We start from the raw sequence: 22,158 nt of genomic DNA, 5'->3' as shown, positions 1-22,158 counted from the left end.
CTGTCTGAGACTGATTTCTAATTCTGTATATTTGGTCCAGTGATAATAGAAAAATGTCTGTTCCTCAAGGGAAAGATGTCGAGAAAGAATCAGTCAACAACCTAGATATCACATTCATTTCTACCCACAGACATGAAGGTTAGCCAACTATAAGCAACAGTATTTAATTTTTTTTCTGCTTTCTGTCAAAGAACCAGTAATGTCAGCTAACATCACTGGTTCAGAACAGTGTGTGGTTCCACTGATGCATTTGTTCATTGCTCACGTTATATATATATGTATATATATATATATATATATGTATATGTATATGTGTGTATATATATATATATATATATATATATATATATATATATATATATATATATATATATATATATATATACACACACACACACATATATATATATATATATACATATATATATATATATTTGTGATTCATCGATCACATTTCATCATAGTTTGAATTTTGTTTTAGTCTTGTAATCAGCCAACTTTTTGTCATCGTGTGCACTGACAGACTTCACACTGGCTGTGATGTGGAGCGCAGTGTGAGCATGAATGTGAAGGGTTTATTTAAGGCTGGGTAATGTGTGTTTGAGAGAAGGAGATAGTGAAAGAGAGAGAGAGAGAGAGAGAGAGAGCCACAGGAGCATACAGGAAAAGGTAACTGAATCAGTGGAGGAGAAAACAAGATGCTGTAGGCTCCAGATGGATTGATGAGTTAGGAGAGAACCTGAGAGGTGGATGGATGGATAAAAGGCTTTTCAGGCCCCTAGTTCAATGCTCAGTGGTCTTGGTTAGGTCAATGACTAAGAAAAATCTCTATGTCCCCTGGAAGATCAACACACACACGCAGACAATGGGTAAGGTGTGTGTGTGTGTGTGTTTGTTTGTGTGTGTGTGAGAGACAGAGAGAGATCAATGTGGTCTTTTGTGTCTGTGGGTGAACTTGGGAAACAAGGCCCACACACACACACACACACACACACACACATCCGAAATTACAATCACCTTGAGCAGATCCAAAATGATGTTGAAAACACATTGCATCATACACATCATAACAAACTTCAAAGTTTGTTCTTTTTATTTCATTAGATAATTTGGCTCAAGGACATACTGTCACACATGTAACATCATAACAGCAGGATGTCGGGAGTTATCTTCCTGACTTTAGGAGGTCGAACCCACGGAAGCCCTGAGAGGCAAGTGAGGATAAAAAAAAAATAATAATCTGGTGATCCGTTTTTCAAAGTCTGATCTAAATTGTTTCTTTCCTGTGTTTATGACTTAAGAACAAGTGGAAAAAAAAAAAGAGAGATTGTGCCGGGATAATTATTCTGGATAATCCTTTTTTTTTTTTTCACCTGTTCTTAAAACAGAAACAGAGGAGATAGAATAATTTGATTCAGAAAAAACAAATGGATCATAACATTATTTTCTTTTTCTCACTTATCTCTCGTGCCTTCTGTACTACACTCCAACACAGTACCAATAAGAATAGAAACTCACACTTAACACAACTTATTTCAGGGACAGATGCAGTGTTTGCCAACCCAGCCCCGTAGGGTGTCCCCTCTCATAAGCTGTTGCTTCAGCTCTGTTCTTGCACACCTAATCCAATTGAGAGCTGTACCTTAATTGTACCAGGTGTGCAAAGTCTAGCTACTAACTACTTGAATTTTAAGTTGGCAGGAGTGTTTCAAAGAGTGTGACTGCAAACATTTTTGCCAGCATTAGCTTAGTGGATAATTAGCAGTAGCATCTAGTGTGGAATGAGGGCCCCACGTCCTCTAATATTCTTCTGATGTTTTTGAAATTTGGTCCGTTCCTCATATAATACGTGACGTCGGCATTAGTAGTAAGTTCATCAGCAGCCTTTATCTCAGTGGCTCTGTCAAATGCATAGACTTGCATAGAAGATGGGACGTTGCAATTTGTAACTTGTGTTAAAAGTCAGTAAATGAGGGCTTATAGTAGCTCTAAAACTTTTAATACAAGAAAATCTCTCTTCCCGTGACTATTTGAGCATACGACGCCTTTTTGAGCACAGATATTGTATTTATACAATTAAGAATGTCTTGCTTGAACACTCGAATAGACTGGAACCATCATTAATGGTATTAAACACCTGTGCTTTTCCTACAATGGCATCACAACGGGCAGACAAGCTGTGCTGCTTACTGCAGCATGTTTTCAACACACTCTCTGGAAGTGGATTTGAGGCGACGTGGCACTGCACAATCTGTTGTTCTGCCATGCTGCTGCTTCCTGCTCAGTTTGAGAACACCGCTGCTTGATATAAAATAGTATTCTAGAAACCCCACCTCTTAACAAGGATCCTGCAGGCTCTGATTTTAGCGACTGTGACTCCAGCAGTTGTCTTTACAAAGGCGGTGAGCGCGGTTATCCAACAATCCACTTCAGTGATGATGAGCACTGATATTTAGGTCTTTTACGTAAGTAAGTATGTATGTTTATGTAATAAAACCAAATATCAGCACTTCATAGACAAATCCTGATTTTTAAATCAGAAGTCTGATCCTTCAACACAAGCCAATGTGGACAAAATAGGTTACATCTGATAAAAAAACAACATTGCCTAAAGTTGCCTAGAGTTTCATTTCCTGTGAAATGATGTGTTGTCTGTGTGTGTTAGACACTGTACAACCCATAATTTCTCCTGGTTGCCAATTCCTTCAGTGTTGTCAAAGAAACACAGAAAGACTATAATTTTACCAAATGCCTATAACAGTGCCAAATGGTCCAACCAATACTTTCACCATGAAAACAGCTCTTACACTGTTTCACACAGAGGTCGAGTGTGGAACAAACGGAGGGATGACTCATGTCAGTGCTGATGAATAAACAAATTTGCTCAGAACAACAAATCCATTAATTTTAAATGTGTTCACTTGCCTTAGAAAATAAAGACATAAAAGTGTTACTCTTGTGATGCTAATTTCAGTAGAACATGATAAGAACATGTTCCCAACGTTGTGCTTGTTATCTGTTCAGGAACTCGACATACTGCATGAAAGTGTCCATGTCGATGACGGTGGAGGAGAGTGATGAGGGGAAATGCTTCAGCAGCAAAATCCGCTATCTGGAGAAAGCTGAGATAACCCACAGCAAAATGATCAACTGTCCTGATATAGAAGACTATTTGGCTCCATACAAGCAACCACAGATGACCTGGTATAAGGTACGACACACACAAAAAAGAGTTCAGAGTGACTATGCATTGTTTCTTTAGGGTGCTGTGCTGTAGCTTTATCTCTCTGTCTCTCCTGTCAGGAGTGTGAACAGGTCGAATGGAGAAGCTCCATCACAGTTAACACTACACACGTCTGGATCCCTGAGGTGGAGGAGGGTGATGGGGGAAATTACACCTGTGAGCTACAGTATGGATCCAGGCTGGTGCGGCGCACAACACAGCTCAAAGTCACAGGTAGGACATGGTGCTCGGATAGATGGATGGATGGATGGATGGATGGATGGATGGATTAATATCTGATGCTTGCTCATGTGGGGATTCTTGAATCATTAATTTTGAATTCCTTAATCGTTGGGTCTCTTAATTAAAGAGTTTGGTCTGGACCTGCTCTTTATGTCTTGAGATAACGCTGTTGTGAATTGGCGCTGTATAAATAAAGATTGATTGATTGATTAAGATTGATTGATGGATGGATGGTCCCACAAAGAAGAAATATACCACATGCACTTAAGTATTGTGGTTCGAGAAGTGTTACATTACACAGCATGGAAAAGAGCACAACATTCATTTGAGGTAGACATTAAATAAATCTAGAATTCATTTTGGCACGTGATGACAGTATGACAGAACATGCATCCCTAATGCTAGAAATAATGAATGTTGTCTTCTTGTACAGATTGATGGATGGATCCATTAAAAGTAAGATAGGATGGGGAGTGATAGGACGGGATGAATGGGGCTCGGACAGGACAGTGTGCTATATGATAGAGCGAGAACGCATCAGATGGGTGTAAGCATGATGGTGGAGGAAAGGATTGGACAGAGTGAGTCTGACGGTGATTAAACCACTGCAAAGGCTTTGTTGCCCCAACTAACCTGGACCTAGAAACAGCCCGAGGACCAGAGGGACCTCAGGCTGTGCTCTTGCTCATTAGGGGTTAGGAGTTCACAGATGTATTTGGGGCAAGGCCTAATGTAGCCTTAAAATTAATTTGTCCAATTCTGAAATGAATCCCTAAAATTATCTGGTAGCCAGTGAAAAGAGGCTAAAATAGTGGTGGTGTGGTCACGCTTCCTTGAATTCATTCACTTGTTTTGTTGCTGCATTTGGCCCAACCGACAGTCTAGAGAGAGAGCTCTGGCCTAAACATGAATAAATAGTTATAGTGGTGTGATAATTTTCTCCACATCAGAATGGATGGAAAATATGTGTTTTTAAGTGGAGAAATCAGCACTGTACAACGTTACTGACTTGAGCATAGACGTGTAATAGACTCCTGGGCAACATAGATGCCAGGTTACGCAGTGTGGACTTGAGGCTGACCGAATATTATGTTCTGTCATCCATTGTCATTTAGCTGCAGGAGATTCTTTTACACCCAGTCAGGAAAGTTAAAGAATTTTCCCCAGATGTTTTTGGTATGTACATTTGAGTTTTCGGCATGACAACTGACAGCCACAGACAGCCAGTGAGATCGGAAGCAGAGGAAGAGATGGCAGTAGAGTTCTGTATCTTCTTTTTCGTTCTGTGTGATGGGTGGGCCTGGGATGGAATGGGTTTAGACAATACAGAGAGAATTGCACGGGATCTTTCATCTACTGTTTGGCACCACTAACATGTAAATTGGAAAGGTAAGACGCGCACAGTAAATGCAAACAGTATTTAGGTATCAGAGTACTTTTGGGTAAACTGACTTCCATCAAAACACAGTGTGGACTTAAACGACGACAGGAATATGTATTCTGCCTGCTTCTGATATGCAGTGGATCTCTCAGTGACTCCAGAGCATCCATTATTTTGACAGATGCCTAGACTCAGCAATACATCATTCATCATTACTACGGCACTTTTTAAGTTTCCTTGAATGTACAAAACATAAATCCACCTTAAAACAATTGAGTACATCTACATTCCTGGCACCATCTTGTGTATATTTGTCTTATTATCAGATTAAACATAAAATTGCCCCCCGCTTCAGTGACTTTTAACTTAACTTTGACTCTGCAGTAACATCTGCACTTAGCTGTTAGCAGTTTAAAGCAGACGTCCATCTGCACTTTTGTATTGTGCCTGTGTGTGTGTGTGGGTGGGTGGGGGGGGGGCAGCAGTCTCTTCGACTGTGTGCATATTCCTGCTTGTGTTTTGCTGTTGTGCCACGTGCAATATGCATGTTGGTGTCCTCAAGCAATGACAACATTCTGTGCTTATTTTTCAGTATGACACACAGAAACATGCACCCTGCCTTTGCTTCACACATTTAGATCCTGCTGCAGTGGTTGCCCTCACACACACACACACACACACACACACACACACACACACGCTGAGTGATTCTCTAGTCTGGCATAATATGATATGCCATGATAAGCAGCATAGAGTGAAAGTGGATACACCTTGGACAATAAGCTTTTTCATTCTTGCGTTTAGTGCTCCATATTGCTTGCATTTTGAATCCCAGAACCAAAGGCGGAGCCTTTTCTTTTTTTCATCTTGTACTTTGTGCTCTGGTTCAGATGTACAGCAGCCTCTTGTTGAGTAGAGCTGATATGAGCAGGCATTGCTTCATCTGTCAAGGAATTATTCAGAGCCACGTTTCCTCAGTTCCCTTCATCTACTCTCCTGTGAAGGAAGATAACATGGGAAATCACAGCTATTATGCACTTTCTGTCTGTGAATTCATTGTGTAGGTACTGTTAAGGAAATTGTTTCTGTTGGCCTCCGTGTTGAGTTGTCACACTGGAACATCTTTTACTTTATCGATTGTGCTTTAAGAAAGTGTTTACCACCGTGATTAGATGTGATTCTTTTTCGTCCTGCATGCAGAGCTTTACTGTGTCATCAGCAGACATAGCCGAATGAAGCCATGTATGTTGACCTGCAACTCAAAATACTGCGTAACTAGTTTCCACTAGTTTCCTCACTGCATTACAAATTTAATATAAATTGAACCGGTGCCAAGGTGACACAAAACACAAATTGCAGCTACCTGAAGTCATGAAGGGAATCATGTAGAGGATAAAAATAGACAAGAGGAACTGATTTCTGAAGAAAGGATGTGGGTACATGTCATGCTCCGAGGGAAAACAAAATATGCAAATATGTTCAAAGAGATGTATTGTGTCATCAGTCTGAATTAACATAGCACGGTAAATTATCAGGTTTGCTGAAGGGGGCCTCTTGGTTATTTTATCAGCATAAGGCAAACCGCAACCAATATAATGAGGGCATACTACATACTAAAATATCCTTCATCAGAATAATCGCTTTCACTAGACTATGACTTTGCATCATGAAGTTTTCGGTCCACCTAAGAAGGCAGCTAAACTCCATGTGCTTCTCCATTTTGTGCTTCCATATTATATATGTGTTATTTTGGGACATTATCAGATACATTACAGAACTGAGCTGTGAAGCAAACTAACATATGGGGATCGACTAACTCAGTGACACAATATAAGCATGGATGAACCAAGAGAGTATGTGTGTATCTGTGAGAGTGTGTGTCAGCTGGATGCTGCACACACCAATTGCTGTGAAGCCAATTTATCTCGTCCTGTTTAGGAAGCCAGGATATCTCTCTCTTTCTTTCCTCATTCAGCGTCTCTCCCCCTTCCTCTCCATATTTCTCCACATTGATATTTGACTCTTTTTGTCCGTCTGCTTTCCCTCCATTTGTGCACACAGAGCTTAGGGCCAATTTTCTGGCCATTCCAGACCAACGCTCATGACCCATGGCAAGATTCGTGTGTGAATATGTATCTGTGTGCATGTATTTGTGTGTATGTACATCGTTGATATCTTACTAGCTGCCAAAGAAAACAGACAGATGAGTACTTTACTATGTCATGGTACTTCAGCATTTTAGCAGCAGCATTTTGCTGCTGTGAAGGCTCCATCTAAGTCACATGGTGCAAACAGGGATTTCTTCTACTTCAGCTCGGTATTTCTGACAGCACGTTGCACACTGTAAATAATATTCAGTGAAACCAGCCCCTAAGACATCTGTCAGTGTGTGCCAGGCCTTGGCTAAATGTCTCTGTCCTTGATCCTGTAGTTAGGTCTGTGTCTCTTGGCAGCAGGTTTTTATCACCATGCTTTCAACATTAAATGGAGATTAAATTGAAGACACAGCCAGAGCCTGCAGATCAGCTGCTGGCTATGATGTTGATTTCAGTAACATACACTTAGCTGAAAAGAAGTGCTAGAAGTAGCCTTAAAGTTGGCTGTGAGATTCAGGAAAACATGTGTTCTACATGTCACGCTCTCAATGTGCTTCATTCATCTTAATGCTACTATTGAAACATTTACGGCTTCTAATTAGCTGCTGCACCCGAGGGAAGTGTTCACTTTGTAAAGCACGGGTAATCTCTTGTGTTTGCAATGCTGTTCAATTGTTAGCCCTGGGATGTTTTTGGGTCAAGACCAACAGTTCAACATGTGCATGGATGCTTCATTGTAGGTCTAAATACTAGCTTGTCCTGGGCTACTGATAACTATTGTTAAAAGGAGTGTTTAGGACCCAAATGCAGCACACAGTACGTCAGCGAAAACTCAGTCACTTTTATTATGCTTGCCACTTAGATGAATGCAGTTCAACAACCTGGTTCGTAGTCTCTTTGTGTTTGGAGGACACCCCAGGATTCCAGCTGGTGAAGCCGGATCGGCGATCCGGTGAGCTGAGCGAGAAAGGAAAGTTCACACTCACAGAGGACAGTTCAGTGACAGCTTGGGAGGAGCTGGGGGGATGAGGGAGTTCTCAGTAACTGGCTTGACCTAGGAGATGACCTAGAGGTGGGATGAACCTGCATGGACTGGGGTAACTTGTGCCTCACTGCCGCAGGATGGATGACTTTCAGGATCTCGAATGGACCAATGAACCTGGGAGCCATCTCCTTGGACTCTATCCAAAACGGTAGGTCCCGGGTCAAAAGCCACACCCTCTGACCGACCTGGTAGGTCAGCACCTTGGATTGATGATGGTTTCCTGTCTTGGCATAACAGTCAGAGGAGCGAAGAACAGTGGCTCTGGCTTGGCTCCAAGTCCTGCGGCACTGGCGGATGAAGGCCTGGACAGATGGGCAGGAAACCTCTTTCTTCCAATCGTGACACACAAGGGGCTTGAACCTGTAGGCGCATTAGAACAGGGAGAGTTCAGTCGCGGAACTGGTCAGGGTGTTGTGGGTGTACTCTACTAGAAGCTGTCGGGACCAGGATGAAGGATGCTAAGATTCAATGGTTTTACTTATCTGGCTCATGTGGCTAACTGTCCATGGCATCAGTTTGTGATTTGTGAAGAGCCAGCGAATTACTTCCAAAACCCGTGCTCTAGTGAAGTGTACATTCCCAGATGTATTTGCCCTAAAATATCATAACCCTGATTATAATTTGAACCTTGTCTGTTTTTTTTCATAACAATGAAACATGACATACTTTCATCATAGCAAGAGGTATATTCCATATTTGTGTAGCTTGTCTATCAGTCACTTAATCATACTTCCCCCTGTCAGGCTCTTGGAAGCAGCTTGAATTATTTTTCCCTGGCTGTTATCATTTTTTGGCTGTCTTTTTGAGCGCTGCATCATGACATTTGGTGACACCGGTAATTCTTGGCCACTTGACAGATGATTCAGTCCCAGTGTGTTCCTGCAATAAAGATGGTGAGAGATGATTTCCACTCATTTTAAGTAATCACAGATTCATTTCCTCTGTGGCAGCAAAACACATTACACAAACCACTGGAAACCCCGGTTGGTTAAACCAGGTTGAACATTACACATTTGAAACGCTTTTAGGGCTGAGTGTCTCTAAAAAACACGCTTAAAGGAGATTTGAGGAAACTTGTTTGCCCAGCAACAACACATAATGTGATACTCTATGAAGGAGCTTCCTCCATTTACAAAGAATATATGATGTTGTCAATACTTATCTAGTATTGACCCAAAATTAATGTAACATATAAACAGTGTGATCTTATCTTCAGGCTAGTATGGTACACTGGACGAAAATATGAAAAGCAACCTTTGGCACCAGAAATTCACTATTAAAACTTAAAATAGCAAAATTGCTGCACTCTATGTGTTGCTTTCAACCCATTCATGTCAATACCCCAAGATCACAGGAGGGGGGGAGGGGGAGCAATGTAATGGAATACATTACTGTCTGCTGCAGTCTTTGTTCTCTTACTAGAAGTTTCCATAGTCAGAAAGGTTCAGATATGCATAAAGACTTTAAAGCATCCAGAGCTCAATTAGGTCCTAATACTAGACTACTTTAAATACCAATCACAGTGCAATGAAATGTTTGTGCAAGTCCTATCAATTTAACTTTAGGAGATTACAACAAAAAAATCCCACGTCTGCAATAGTTGGTGCCGCCACCGTTACTATCAGTCATTAATAAGAATAATGCTAATCTTTGCAGAGTCAAAATCCAACCACTGACGACATCTTACAGCCACTTACTGTGTAAATGAATCACAGAGGAAGATCACATGATGAAAGGCTTGCATCGCCAGCATAATGAAACCACCTTCCTGCTTCACTCAGTCTAAACCAAACTTCTCACCACCATTATTATTTGTTTAATGACATTGTTTCTGTCTGCTGCTGTGTGGTCTTTGAATGGTTCTGCCTGTGTGTGTGTGTGCACTAACATGCGGTTGTTAGTAATGCTGTGTGATCTGTCTGGTGATCACAGAGTACAGAGTCATATAGTATTACTCCTGTAGCCTTGGGGGGGTGGCCCCAGAATAGATCACAGACAAGAGACACACACAAAAACTCAGGCAAGCACACACACACACTCACACATATAAACAATGAAGCATTTGCATGGTCCGCTGGATAGAGCAGATCTGATCAGGTCAGAGCAGAGATAACTGAGGGTCAGTGCAGGAGAGGGAGGGAGGGAGGGAGGGAGGGAGGGAGGGATGTGTGGGGGGGCAGAGGGAAAAAAATGAAGCGAGAGAGAATCAGGATTTAGAAAAACAGAACAAAGAGAAATTATCAGGAGACAACGGTTAAATTGCAATGTGGGGCTTTAACTTTTACTCTTCACATGTGAGCACTTGTTATTAAATGACCAAAATTCCACATTTGGGACACATGGTAACACCTGAGGTTCATTTGTTGATAAAGATGCAGTTTAAAGCTCCAAACAGCTACAAGCTAAGAGGTTAGTGACATTTACATTCTACCAAAGATGCAACATGGGCAGAGGGGTGTAGTAGGGTTTTTAATGTTACGAACATCACCATGGTAACTCACGCTGCACACCTAACCTGCTCCGGGGGATGTTATGGTCAGAGGTTTGGCTTAAATGGACTGCAAAAAGCTTTTAAGTGACTTAGTGACAATATTCTCTGAGTGATGTAGATTCTCAGTTATTTGTTTAACACTGCCGGTATTGAAACTAATTGACTGAAGTTTTCAGCACGCGATTTTGTGTGTAAATACTCTAACGCATTACACTTTTTATGCAAACGCACACAGAGCCTGGTGAAGGAAACTTAGCATTGCAAAGACTATGTCAAACTTTCTTCATAGTACCACGCTCTCGCACTATCTAGGAAAAAATATGTTTACCATGTTTAGCATGACTTCATTTGACAATGAAACTAAATACCACTGTGGCATATTCTGAGATTTAGGTCGCTTCCGTCAGGTGGTAGCTAATCTTTTGGCATCTGTTAAACCAGCTGATATAATACAGGGATGAGACGCAGATAAATCTAAACCCGTGTCTTCATTTAACAGGAGCAGAGAGGAGGAATCGTGGTTAGTTCCACAAGGCGCTGACCTCACTGTTGAGCATCAGCACGGTAGCATTGTCACCGTGGGCATGTTTGCATTTTGATGTCGGCGTTTAGCTCAAAGCTGTGCCTGCTTACAGCCTGTAACCAGCATGGCTACAGACTCTCTGCAAACCACAAAATATAGATGAAAGTGATGGAAAAAGATTAAAACTAAGCTAAACAAATAAATACATGTATGGGGCAAAGGGGCAGAGACACATGTTTCTCATCATTACTGCCTTCAAGCCAGAAATGTACTTTAGGAAAGATTGATATTGAATACAAAGATGTATTGAAGATGATGCTGCTTTTACTTCAGACATAACTGTTTTAATTCATTCATAGATGCTCTTTGTGTAAATGTGTGTCACTGTAAATGCATAAAGCAAAAATAAAAGTGCCAGTAAAAACAAATACAATGATAATTTTGAAAAACAAAACGAAAGATTAAGTGAACGTGTTGAAGTCAAACTTTGACAGCTTTTTTTATTCAAACTGAAAAATGGAAACATAAGATAAAAAAAACTGAAAATAGAGGTTTAATAAGATTAAATCTTTCATGAAGCCAGGGGTGATCTCTGCATTTCAACCCTGATTTCCATCTGAAGAATTAATGCTGGTCTCTGAAATGATCAAATGAGAGATTCTTGGAGAAAGCCAAAGATCTTGTTCATTTAGGGAAGTTTGTGCAGACAGACAGACAGACGGAGAGTTAGCAACAGACAGACTCAACCCTCTAATCTTGTTTTTATATCCGTCATGTCCCACAGTGAAGAGCCCCATCAGCCCTGAGCTGCCTTCAGGAGCAATCTGCTACCTACCGCACCACAGCTCTGCGTGTGCGCACGTGTGTGTGTGTGTGTGTGTGTGTGTGTGTGTGTGTGTGTGTGTATCACAGAGAGAAATGTGTGGACAGCTGGTTGTACATGTTAGGAAATGGACAACAAAAGCAAATCAAGGCTAACACTTAAGGCATTTAGTATGTTTCGATTTGATAGTTCAAAAACAAATTGGTCCCCATGATGTCCTCTTAAAACGTTTTCTACTGGCTGGAAATTTAAATTTGAATGTTGGAAATCAAATTGGGATCCACATGTAATCTCATCGCAGAGATTGTGCACAGATTCTGATCAATTCAGACACAACTGACAGTAAATTTCATGTCAAAGCACTTACTTTTTAATGTCTTTTCAACATAGATATGCGTCCCCGGTGTGTTTAGAGACCCTCAGACTGTGAGGAAAGGCCGTCCTCTCTCTTTTTCTCCTGTTCCGTCTTTGCTACGAGGCTACCGCTAGCTCTGACAACAACATGTCGTAGGTAAGAGCAAAGCTCACGAACTGTGCTGTTGTTGGTTGCACAACACAACTCTGTGTGCATGTGTTTTGTTATTTTACTTTTTTCTTAACAAAGGCCGTTAATGGTACAAACTAAAGGATGGTTCAATGATGGCCGCAGTGAACTTGACTGGGCTGAAGTAGGAAAGACTCAATAGGCTTAATATACAACAATCATGTAAAGCAGCGCAAATCTGATACCAAGAACTTCTGGGACACCCACCCTTTTACTCAGGGTCAGAAGCACATCATTCAGAGCTTTGGCGAGTCGTGAGAGCATGAAACAGATCCACACAAAATGATACCGACTGTGTTTTTTTTTTTTTTTATCATATAGGCCTACTGGTAGAAGTGACTTTGATGCATTTGCAACATTTCCAGTCGCTACTGCACTTGTGGCTCTGAGTGACTGACATCCATCATGGAGCTGTCAGTATGGGTCATGATGCACACAGCGGAGGCCGCATCCTGTTAAGGTGTCAGAGACTGACTGGTGGGCGGCCCCGTCTTTTAACCCGGCTCCCCCTGCGTTGGGCCAGCAGCTTTCAGCCTAATAGCATTGTACCACTTTCTAAAGTACATTGGAATATGCATCTTCTTAGTGAAGAAATAACATGGTGACTGGATATGTGAACTGCTTCCAATGTAATTCAAGGTTTGGCTCAAACTGAATGTTTTCTCCATGTTTTATAATCCCACACCTGAGCAGTTATACCATGTACACCTGGGCTGTACAGTCTGTACAGACTACAGTAGTCAGCTGCTCCATCATTCATTGTTGATTTTGAATAAGGGAGACTACTGTATATACTTATTGACAGCACCACAACTGAGAGACTCCAGAGCAGCGTTTCCTATAATGTACCTACATGAAAAGAGTAACCTATTGTGTTGTTGCATAGTGCTTTGTGACATTCCACAATGTCCAGCACGCTCCACCCAACTTCCACCTGACTCGTGGCTTAATGCATATTTGCATCTGTGAGAGTGTGCAGGGCCTTTAGATTTGATCTACCATTTTAGTGTAACGGCAACAGAAAGGCACTGTATCAATCTTTATTTATATAGCGCCAATTCATAACAGTGTTATCTCAAGACGCTTTCCATAAAGAGCAGGTCTAGACCAAACTCTTTAATTAAGAGAGAGACCCAACGATTCAGGAATTCAAAATTAAGGATTCAAGAATCCCCACATGAGCAGCATCAGATATTATATTAGGCAACAGTAGCAGGAAAAACTCCCCTTAACGGGAAGAAACCTCTCTGTGTGATTAGTGAGAGTAAATTACTTACACCTTCTGGGGAAGGTATAGTTTTTAAGTTATATCTGCCACTGACATGATATTATAAATGATTTAGAATAATATGTGAGGTTGTGTTAGTGTATTTCCAGATGTATTTTAAAGGTGCTTCACTTAGATGAACTTTTTTGTGGCGAAAACACAGCGACCATACCATTTAAAGGGGCTGTTCACAAAAATGTATTAAAAAGAAAAAGTACTGGAATAGAGTACATATTATTCTAATAGCTATACAAATAAAAGTACTGTTGTTTTGAAGAAAAACCGAAATACTTGTATTAAAAACTGTAAAAATGTACTGAGACAAACGTAAAGATTTGGTTAGTTAAAGGGAGTTATTATATGATTTATAATACCACTGTTAAATTAAAGTAACACCTTTAGGCTACAAAATAAATTGCATTTAGTGTCAACTTACATACTAGAAAAACATCAGTAACATTTTGTACATAATGCATTATGTATTAACCTTATGTCCAAACCAACAATAAATTCTATTTCCATTGATGGACATTAGCAGCCTGTGCATACACCTGATTATCAGTTATAAATATAAACCCTTATACTGTAAAAAAAAAAAAAAATACTGGAATTAACCAGAAAAGAAAACACATAAATTAAATTACTTGACAATAAACAATGGAAACTCCACATTGACTGCAGTCCACAAACAGCAAAGACTGCACAGTGTTTACACTCTGCATAGAACGCACACACACAATGCTAAATTGTTAGAGAGCACAGTGGCTGCTGATACTCATCTGCAAAGTGAGTTTCAGTACCAACTATGTTGTTAAACTCATCTGTCTAAATGTCATTTTGTGAGTTTTGAGCATAAAAAAGTCTGCACGACTCAAATTCAAACACACAAGCCACCTGGGGCATCCACCATGAGCACTGCAGCACTTGGCGTTGTAGCCAGACCCTGCTTGCACCTGCTAGTCATGCAACATTGTGGGTGTGTTAGATTGGGGTCAAACAAACCTTAACCCACAGTGACATCCTTAATTTAATTGCCCTGCATTGTGCATTAGTCGTGCTGCCTGGGTGCATCCCCCCGCGCCCCCCTGACACTCAGCCAGGGAACGCACATGTATCTGTTCCAGAGTGTCGGCTGAGTGTCAGCTCTCTGGACACGGAGCTCCCCCGAGCTCTGCCCCCCTGCGGCCGCAGACACACCAGCAGCCTCCTCTCTGCTGCAGCTGAGGGGGCGACTCTCTCCCGCTCCATTCTTACATGCTTTATCGTGACTTTTTCCAGACATTTTTTCCAGACACTCCAGCGATATCATTATCTAATCTTCTCCTGCATACTTTGTCCCAACAATTCTTCATTATAAATCCCCCCCCCCCCCCCCCCCCCTCTCTCTCTCTCTCTCGTCCTCTTTCCACCCATAGCCATTTTTCAAAAAAGTCTCATCCATATTTCAGAGGCATTTCAAAGTAAAATGTGTGTTAGCAAAGTACACAGCATTCAGGCTAAATTTAACACTGCTGAGGATTTCTGTGTCCAGAGGTGTGTTTGTGTCTGTGCGTGAGAGAAAGACAGACAGACAGACAGACAGACAGACACAGAGAGAGAGACAAAGAAACAGAGGATTTGCATTGGTGCAAAATATTTGTAACCTCATCAGAATAATGTCAAGCCGAATGCAACATTAGTTTCCCTGCATGACATTTTTAGACTTGCACACACAAACATTCTCTCTAGGACACAAGACACATTTAAAGATTCTGTCTCTCTCTTCCAGCCTGCTCTGTCTACATCTGTTCCTGCCTGTCTCTCCCTACAGCCTCGCTTCCTCTCTCTCTCTCTCTCTCTCTGTCTCTCTCTCTCTCTCTCAGTTCGTCTGCCTCTCACTCTTTTGTTTTCTGTCCATCCCTCTCATTTCTTTCTTCCACTGTTGGGTTACATCTACCTTTACTCACTCTTTCTCCTGTTCCATCTGCCTATCTCTTTCTCAATTCAGCACATTGTGTATTGTGTATGCGTGTGTGTGTGTGTGTGTGTGTGCGAGCGTGTGTGTGTGTTTGTGCATGCGTTAAGGGCCTGTGACCTAGTTAGAGACTCACCTCCTAATTCATTGTGAAATTGGCTCTGTTCTCCAAAGACAGAGGGGCTCGATGAGGTTTCACGAGCACACACACACACACACACACACACTTCCCATTAACATGACTTTGCAACTTAAATAGAAGACACAGAGATGGTGGGAGACAGAGGACAAGGGACAAACACTAACGCTAAGTACAGAATATTCTGGTGCTGTTTCGGGGGTGTTTATGAGGGGGAATTAATTTATTTAAAAGTTCGAGCTCAGGCATCATTCACTGTTACATTTAAAAGATGCATGATGCCAATTTTAGCATTCATCGTCTGGGTTTGCTTTCCCAAACCGATTCGTGGCACTGGGGCTCAGGGCACAGATGTATTTCTAAAAAAGGTCAGAGCATCGAGGTGCCTGGGAGCTTTTCTCAGCCAGCAGTGATGCAGATGACCAAATGTTGGAATGTTGGTCTTAAACACTTTCTCTCGAGTTAAATCAAATCTCTGAAAGAAGATTCTGCAACTGCTTTCATTCAGCATAATGAATAGTCTCAAAGGCCTGGCAGGCCTTGTTGCAGTCCAACAGTCATTCAGAGATAAACCTGCACACACTCTGGCAAGATTTAAAGAGGTTTTTTGTTCGCTTCCTTTCATAATAAAGTAGAGAATTTCCAAACTGCTTCATTAGGAAAATATAAGAATTTGAAATTTTCTTGCTCAGAGAAAAGTACTGTGATCACAGGTCGTGATGACCTAAAACTGTTTCTGAATATCAGAGGGAAACTGAGAGGGATTTTGTGGAAATGCACACCTGGGGTGCGCAAATGATTAAAGTTGTAGAATTTTGGAAATAAAATGGTTTTTCTCAAATGCTGTACACCCTAATGAAGTGTGACAGCATACAGGTAGATTCCAAATAACTGGGAAATGATGGTGGAAATAAATGAGTCACGTCAGTCACCACGTGCATATACATTTATCACTTCAGTCCTGTTCTTTAGTGTGCTGCTCTTCAGGTGTATACTCTATAGAATACATGTAATAATGTTGTTTAACATTAATTTCACTCAAAATTCAAGACATTTTTTACCATCTTTTCCATGTTTCAGAGAATATAAGGTGTCATTTCACCCGTGTAAGAACATTTGTATACTGCTACTGTGTAAGTGTTTCAGACAGGACAGAGCATGTGCTCAGGTAATATCTCTCACAGACTAATTCACCGATGAGTTTCCGAAAACACTGCTTCTTTCCCTCTGCAGTTCTATGACTTAAATCCTATTTTAAATCCTAAACACAAAAAAATAGGAGGCAGATAATGACTGTTCCCTCACACGTTGTTGTATTGTTATAGTGTTAGTCATAGCCTCGTATGGAGGAGGTCCAGGTGGATGATCGACTTTGACAACGGACACTGCTGAGCATGCCATCTCCAACTAACAGTCAACGTCACCACAGTGACCACAATCATTCACTAAAAATAACCATATACTGGCAGGCAGGCTGTTAATTGTACCCCCAACATATTTTGTTGGTCAAACAGGTCCTCCAAAGAAATGGCAAAATATGTTGTTTGGAATTGCTCTCCAGAGCTACATAGTGTGTAGTGTAAGTGTTTTTTTTTAATCTGACACCAATATGGACCAGGTAACGTCACAAAATATCTTAAGAAAAGATGTGTGGTTTGGGTTAATCTATGTTCTTTGATAACATCGTAAAAACAACTTTGACTGTTGGTTTGAAACTAGAGCCAACAGCTGTGACGTGCGACATCCTTCCTGACCTCCACCCTATAAGGTTAAACTGCATTTTCTCGTCTAAATTGATATGAATCATGATTCCTTTGGGGCACCATGGTGGTGCTGTAGTTAGCACTGTTGCCTCACAGCAAGAAGGTCCTGGGTTCGAATCCAGGTTTGTACCCGGGGTGTTTCTGTGTGGAGTTTGCATGTTCTCTCCGAGTACTCCGGCTTCCTCCCACAATCCAAAGACATGCACGTTAGGTTAATTGGTAACTCTAAATTGCCCGTAGGTGTGAGTGTGAGAGTGAAAGGTTGCCTGCGATTGGCTGGCGACCAGTCCAGGGTGTACCCTGCCTCTCGCCCGAAGTCAGCTGGGATAGGCTCCAGTTCCCCCCGCGACCCTGACGGATAAGCGCTATAGAAAATGGATGGATGGATGGATGGATTCCTTTGGTCACTAAAATGCCAACATATGTTGTTTTTGGGGGAATTTTCTGAGGCAACTGATGCTCTTTCTTGCGAGGCCAGTCCTGGATGGTTTCCTGTGTAACACACTGGTTGGTAGAATAAAAGTGATTTGTGTCCTGCAGGAGAATAATTTACTATTTGGGATGATTAGTGACTGAGGTTACTCTTGTTAAATGGTATGTAACCTGGGGAATTACTCTATAGTACAATCCAGTCAAGTAGCTTCATGTCTTCATGTCATGTTGCCCATGAAGTTGGAAAAATTGTTCAATACCCCCAATTTTGTCTGAATACACAGTTTGCAAAGGTTAATTGTACTTTAAGTTTCACTGTGATATGTTTGGAAGAGTTTGATCAATAAAGTTGAGAAGATATACACTTTATTTATCAAGAATAAATCACATTGTCACAATCATTTCATGAGAAGAGGTAAAAAACATTTTTTCCCAACTTAATGGGCAACAGTGTATTTGCTTGACCTGCAAAGGTTACAGTCAAATTCAGCCCCCTAATTTTGAGAACTCATTCATACAGAGTGGCCATGGTGTTTTGGCACTGCTGTATAAATATGGGCTTTTCAAAGATCCATTTTGCATTTTAAAAGAATTGTTATACCTGAAAAATCCTTGTGGAAAAAGCACTAACACACTGTCACATTCATGTGATGATTAATGGGAATGTGTTTTTGACAAATGTCCTCAAAATAACCTCAGTAATACATCCGTAATGATGCAAATTTATGCCACCAACAGCAAAACCATTGTGTCATTTGGATGGATTAGAGAAGTTTTGCAGTGAGAATTGTAAACAACATTCAGACAGGCTGCAAAGAGGCATTTGTCAGTACTGTTTTTGAGGATTCTTTTGATTAATTTTATTGGATAATACAGTGGAAAATGACAATGCCTGACTAAGAAGGAGGATAATAGACAGCACAGATAGTGAGCCGAGTTCCAACTCACTATGTCCTTGAACCGATAAATCACGGCAATGAAATTTGGTTTGTGTTCCTTATCACACATCCCCATGCTTTGGTTTTAATTCAGTCCATCTATTTAGGATTGTGTTTTTGTTAAATGTATTTTAGCCTTTGTAACACGGTTTAAGTGAGGGATTTGGATAAGTAGCTTTTTTTCTTTATCTGTCTGGGATGATCAACCTGGGAAAAAGGCTGTTAAAATAAAACCCCTGTAATACATCATGGGCTCCACTGTTTTGACACATGATACCACAAATCAGTGACCCAGCTCACACAAGGGCTGAAATTGAAATCACAAAACCTAATGAAAGTTATAGTTAAGATATTACCTTGCTTTTATCTTATTTTGTATAGTTTTATTGTCATCCGTCCATCACCAAAATGGGATCATCTTCAGGGAACCATTTGATCGCAATCCATTTATTATATCAAAGTGGTAAACTAACTGACAGATGACCAACTTACAAACCGGTATTGCCATCCCTAAAGAGAAAGGGAGAGTATGTATCTCCATCAAAGGGGTTGAAGGCCATGTCTCTAGTTTGGCCGACACCCACCTTGTATTGTCCATCAGCAAGATATTGGACATATGCTGTGATGCACCGATCGTTGGCATCTGTGTGAAGAGGGTGGGGAGTGTTAATCAGCCCAGTTTCGACTACTAATTATACTAAATAAATATTTGGAGCAACCTATTTATTTTTAAGGACTCCCACGATAGAAATTCTTCAGCAACACATGAGCACCCAAAGCCTTATAAAGCCACCATGATCAAGTCAGAGAGAGACAGAGGCAGGTTTGTCTGGGTACCTCATGGTGTATTTGGGTACTTTTGGATGGGGTTTAACATTGAAGAAACATGGACAAACACAACACTACACAAGTATGATATGTCATTTCCTCTCTGTTCGTCCTGAAGAGACTGAGGTGCCAGGCAAGTTGGTTTAAGATGGTTATGTTGGTCAACTTGGTTTCAGCTGTGAAAGGAATGATGCTTACTTTTAGTCTAGTTTGATGTCGCTGAATACAGTCAGGACATAGTGGCCTTTTTACATATACAGCTCTGGGAAAAATTAAGAGACCACTTCAAAATTTTTCAGCATCTCTACATGTATGACAGCCCTTCCATTCCAGTGTCTGTTGAATTCCAACACAAGCACACCTCATCTACTTAATGAGGTACTGATTAGGTGATCACCTGAACCAAATCTTATTTAACGAGGAAAAGTATACAAACCACTGCTGTGGTCATCACTATCCTCTTGCAACCGTAGGATGACATAAAGTGACCTACAAAAGGAATGGCATATGGCAGCAAGGGTGAAGTGCATGGCGAGCGGTGAACGATTTGAAGCAGGCTCCATGGGGCAGGTAAAGCTAGAAAAAAGCCCTTCATCAATGAGAAGCAAAGAAGAACCAGGCTGAGGTTTGCCACAAGGATTGGACCATAGAGGATTGGAGTAAGGTCATCTTCTCTGATGAGTCCAATTTTCAGCTTTGCCCAACACCTGTTCGTCTAATGGTTAGACCCGGAGAGGCCTACAAGCCAACGTGTCTCGCACCCACTGTGAAATTTGGTGGAGGATCGGTGATGATCTGGGGGTGCTTCAGCAAGGCTGGACTCGGGCAGATTCATCTTTGCGAAGGACGCATGAATCAAGCCACGTACAAGGTTATCCTGGAAGAAAACTTGCTTCCTTCTGCTCTGACAATGTTCCCCAACTCTGAGGATTGGCTTTTCCAGCAGAACAATGCTCCATGCCACACAGCTAGGTCAATCAAGGTGTGGATGAAGGACCACCAGATCAAGACCCTGTCATGGCCAGCCCAATCTCCAGACCTGCACGCCATTGAAAACCTCTGGAATGTGATCAAGAGGAAGATGGATGGTCACAAGCCATCAAACTGGTGGAGAGCATGCAAAGACGCATGAAAGCTGTGATCGAAAATCAGGGTTATTCCACCAAATATTGATTTCTGAACTCTTTCTAAATTAAAACATTAGTATTGTGTTGATTAAAAATGAATATGAACTTGTTTTCTTTGCATTATTTGAGGTCTGAAAACACTGCATCTTTTGTTATTTTGACCATTTGTCATTTTCTGCAAATAAATGCTCTAAATAACAATATTTCTATTTGGAATTTGGGATAAATGTTGTCAGTAGTTGACAGAATTAAACAAAAATGTTCATTTTACTCAAACACATACCTATAAATAGTAAAATCAGATAAACTGATAATTTTGCAGAGGTCTCTTAATTTTTTCCAGAGCTGTTTATATTTGTGTGTTACATTGTGTGTGCGTGTGTGTATGTGTGCGCATTTAGTCGAGGTGACTTGATACCCTTTGTTTTTTTTCCACTTGAAACACAATGCGACATGATTCACCCACTGGTCTGGAAAATAAGGGAGTCAAGAGGTTCATTATGTATACGCACGCATTTTCACACACACACCCCCCCTCCATACACACACACATTTAATTTGTCCATTGATGTTGAAGAGCTGCAGAAACACATGTTTTTCAACTAGACACACACGCACACACACACACACACACACACACATTCACTCACAGACTGATCAGAACAGGACTCAAAAGACCACTGATGTTAACTTTTCTCCCTTGTGTCTGGTTTTCTCTCTCTCTCTATGTCTCTCTCTCACACACACACACACACTCACACTGAAAACCCAGTGGTCAAGTTAATTGCATTAGGCAACCTTAAGATGCAGACCCTTCTATTTCTCACACATCGGTACCTCTGACAGAGAGGCAAGCAAAGAAAAACAACAAAAAGGACAAAACAAGCAAAACAAGAAGTAAAGACACGAAAAACAAGTTGAGGAGGGGGGGAAAAAATGGAGCGATTATGCAAAGTGATTTACGCCAGTTTAGCCACATTGAGACAGTAATACCAAACTTTGTTTGCTGTGGGTAGACTTTGACAAACTTTATCCATAGCGTTATTATCCACAGCCTGCAGAGAACAGGACATTTCATAATCTGTCTCCTCCGTCTCACACAGAAAACCAATATGCAAAGAATAAAATGAGTTTACCAGGAAGCAGAGAGTCTCCCATACTTTAAAGTTGTATAAATAATCTAACAGTAACTTTTAAGAAGTATTTAAATAGTTTAGATAGATGTATTCATGTTTCAAAATGTAGTGACTGGATCAACGATGGGTAAAAATGTAAAAAAAAGTTCTACACATCAGGACATGCGATGTTCTGTAATAACAAGAGTGCAAGTCAAATATTTTC

General features: G+C 41.0%; 1 protein-coding gene across 1 annotated transcript in view; it reads left to right on the top strand.

Moving 5' to 3' along the window:
• The window catches only part of il1rapl2 (interleukin 1 receptor accessory protein-like 2), a 298,916-nt gene that overhangs the window by 178,157 nt on the left and 98,601 nt on the right, over positions 1-22,158 (top strand). Inside the window, exons 4-5 of the mRNA XM_070836982.1 lie at positions 3,025-3,211; positions 3,304-3,457. Coding sequence (XP_070693083.1) covers positions 3,025-3,211; positions 3,304-3,457 — 341 coding nt within the window. The remainder of the gene's footprint in view (positions 1-3,024; positions 3,212-3,303; positions 3,458-22,158) is intronic.

The sequence above is a fragment of the Pempheris klunzingeri genome, chromosome 9 (assembly GCF_042242105.1).
Source record: "Pempheris klunzingeri isolate RE-2024b chromosome 9, fPemKlu1.hap1, whole genome shotgun sequence".
In the NCBI taxonomy this organism is placed as follows: Eukaryota; Metazoa; Chordata; class Actinopteri; order Acropomatiformes; family Pempheridae; genus Pempheris; species Pempheris klunzingeri.
This window is presented reverse-complemented; position numbering and strand designations above follow the sequence as displayed.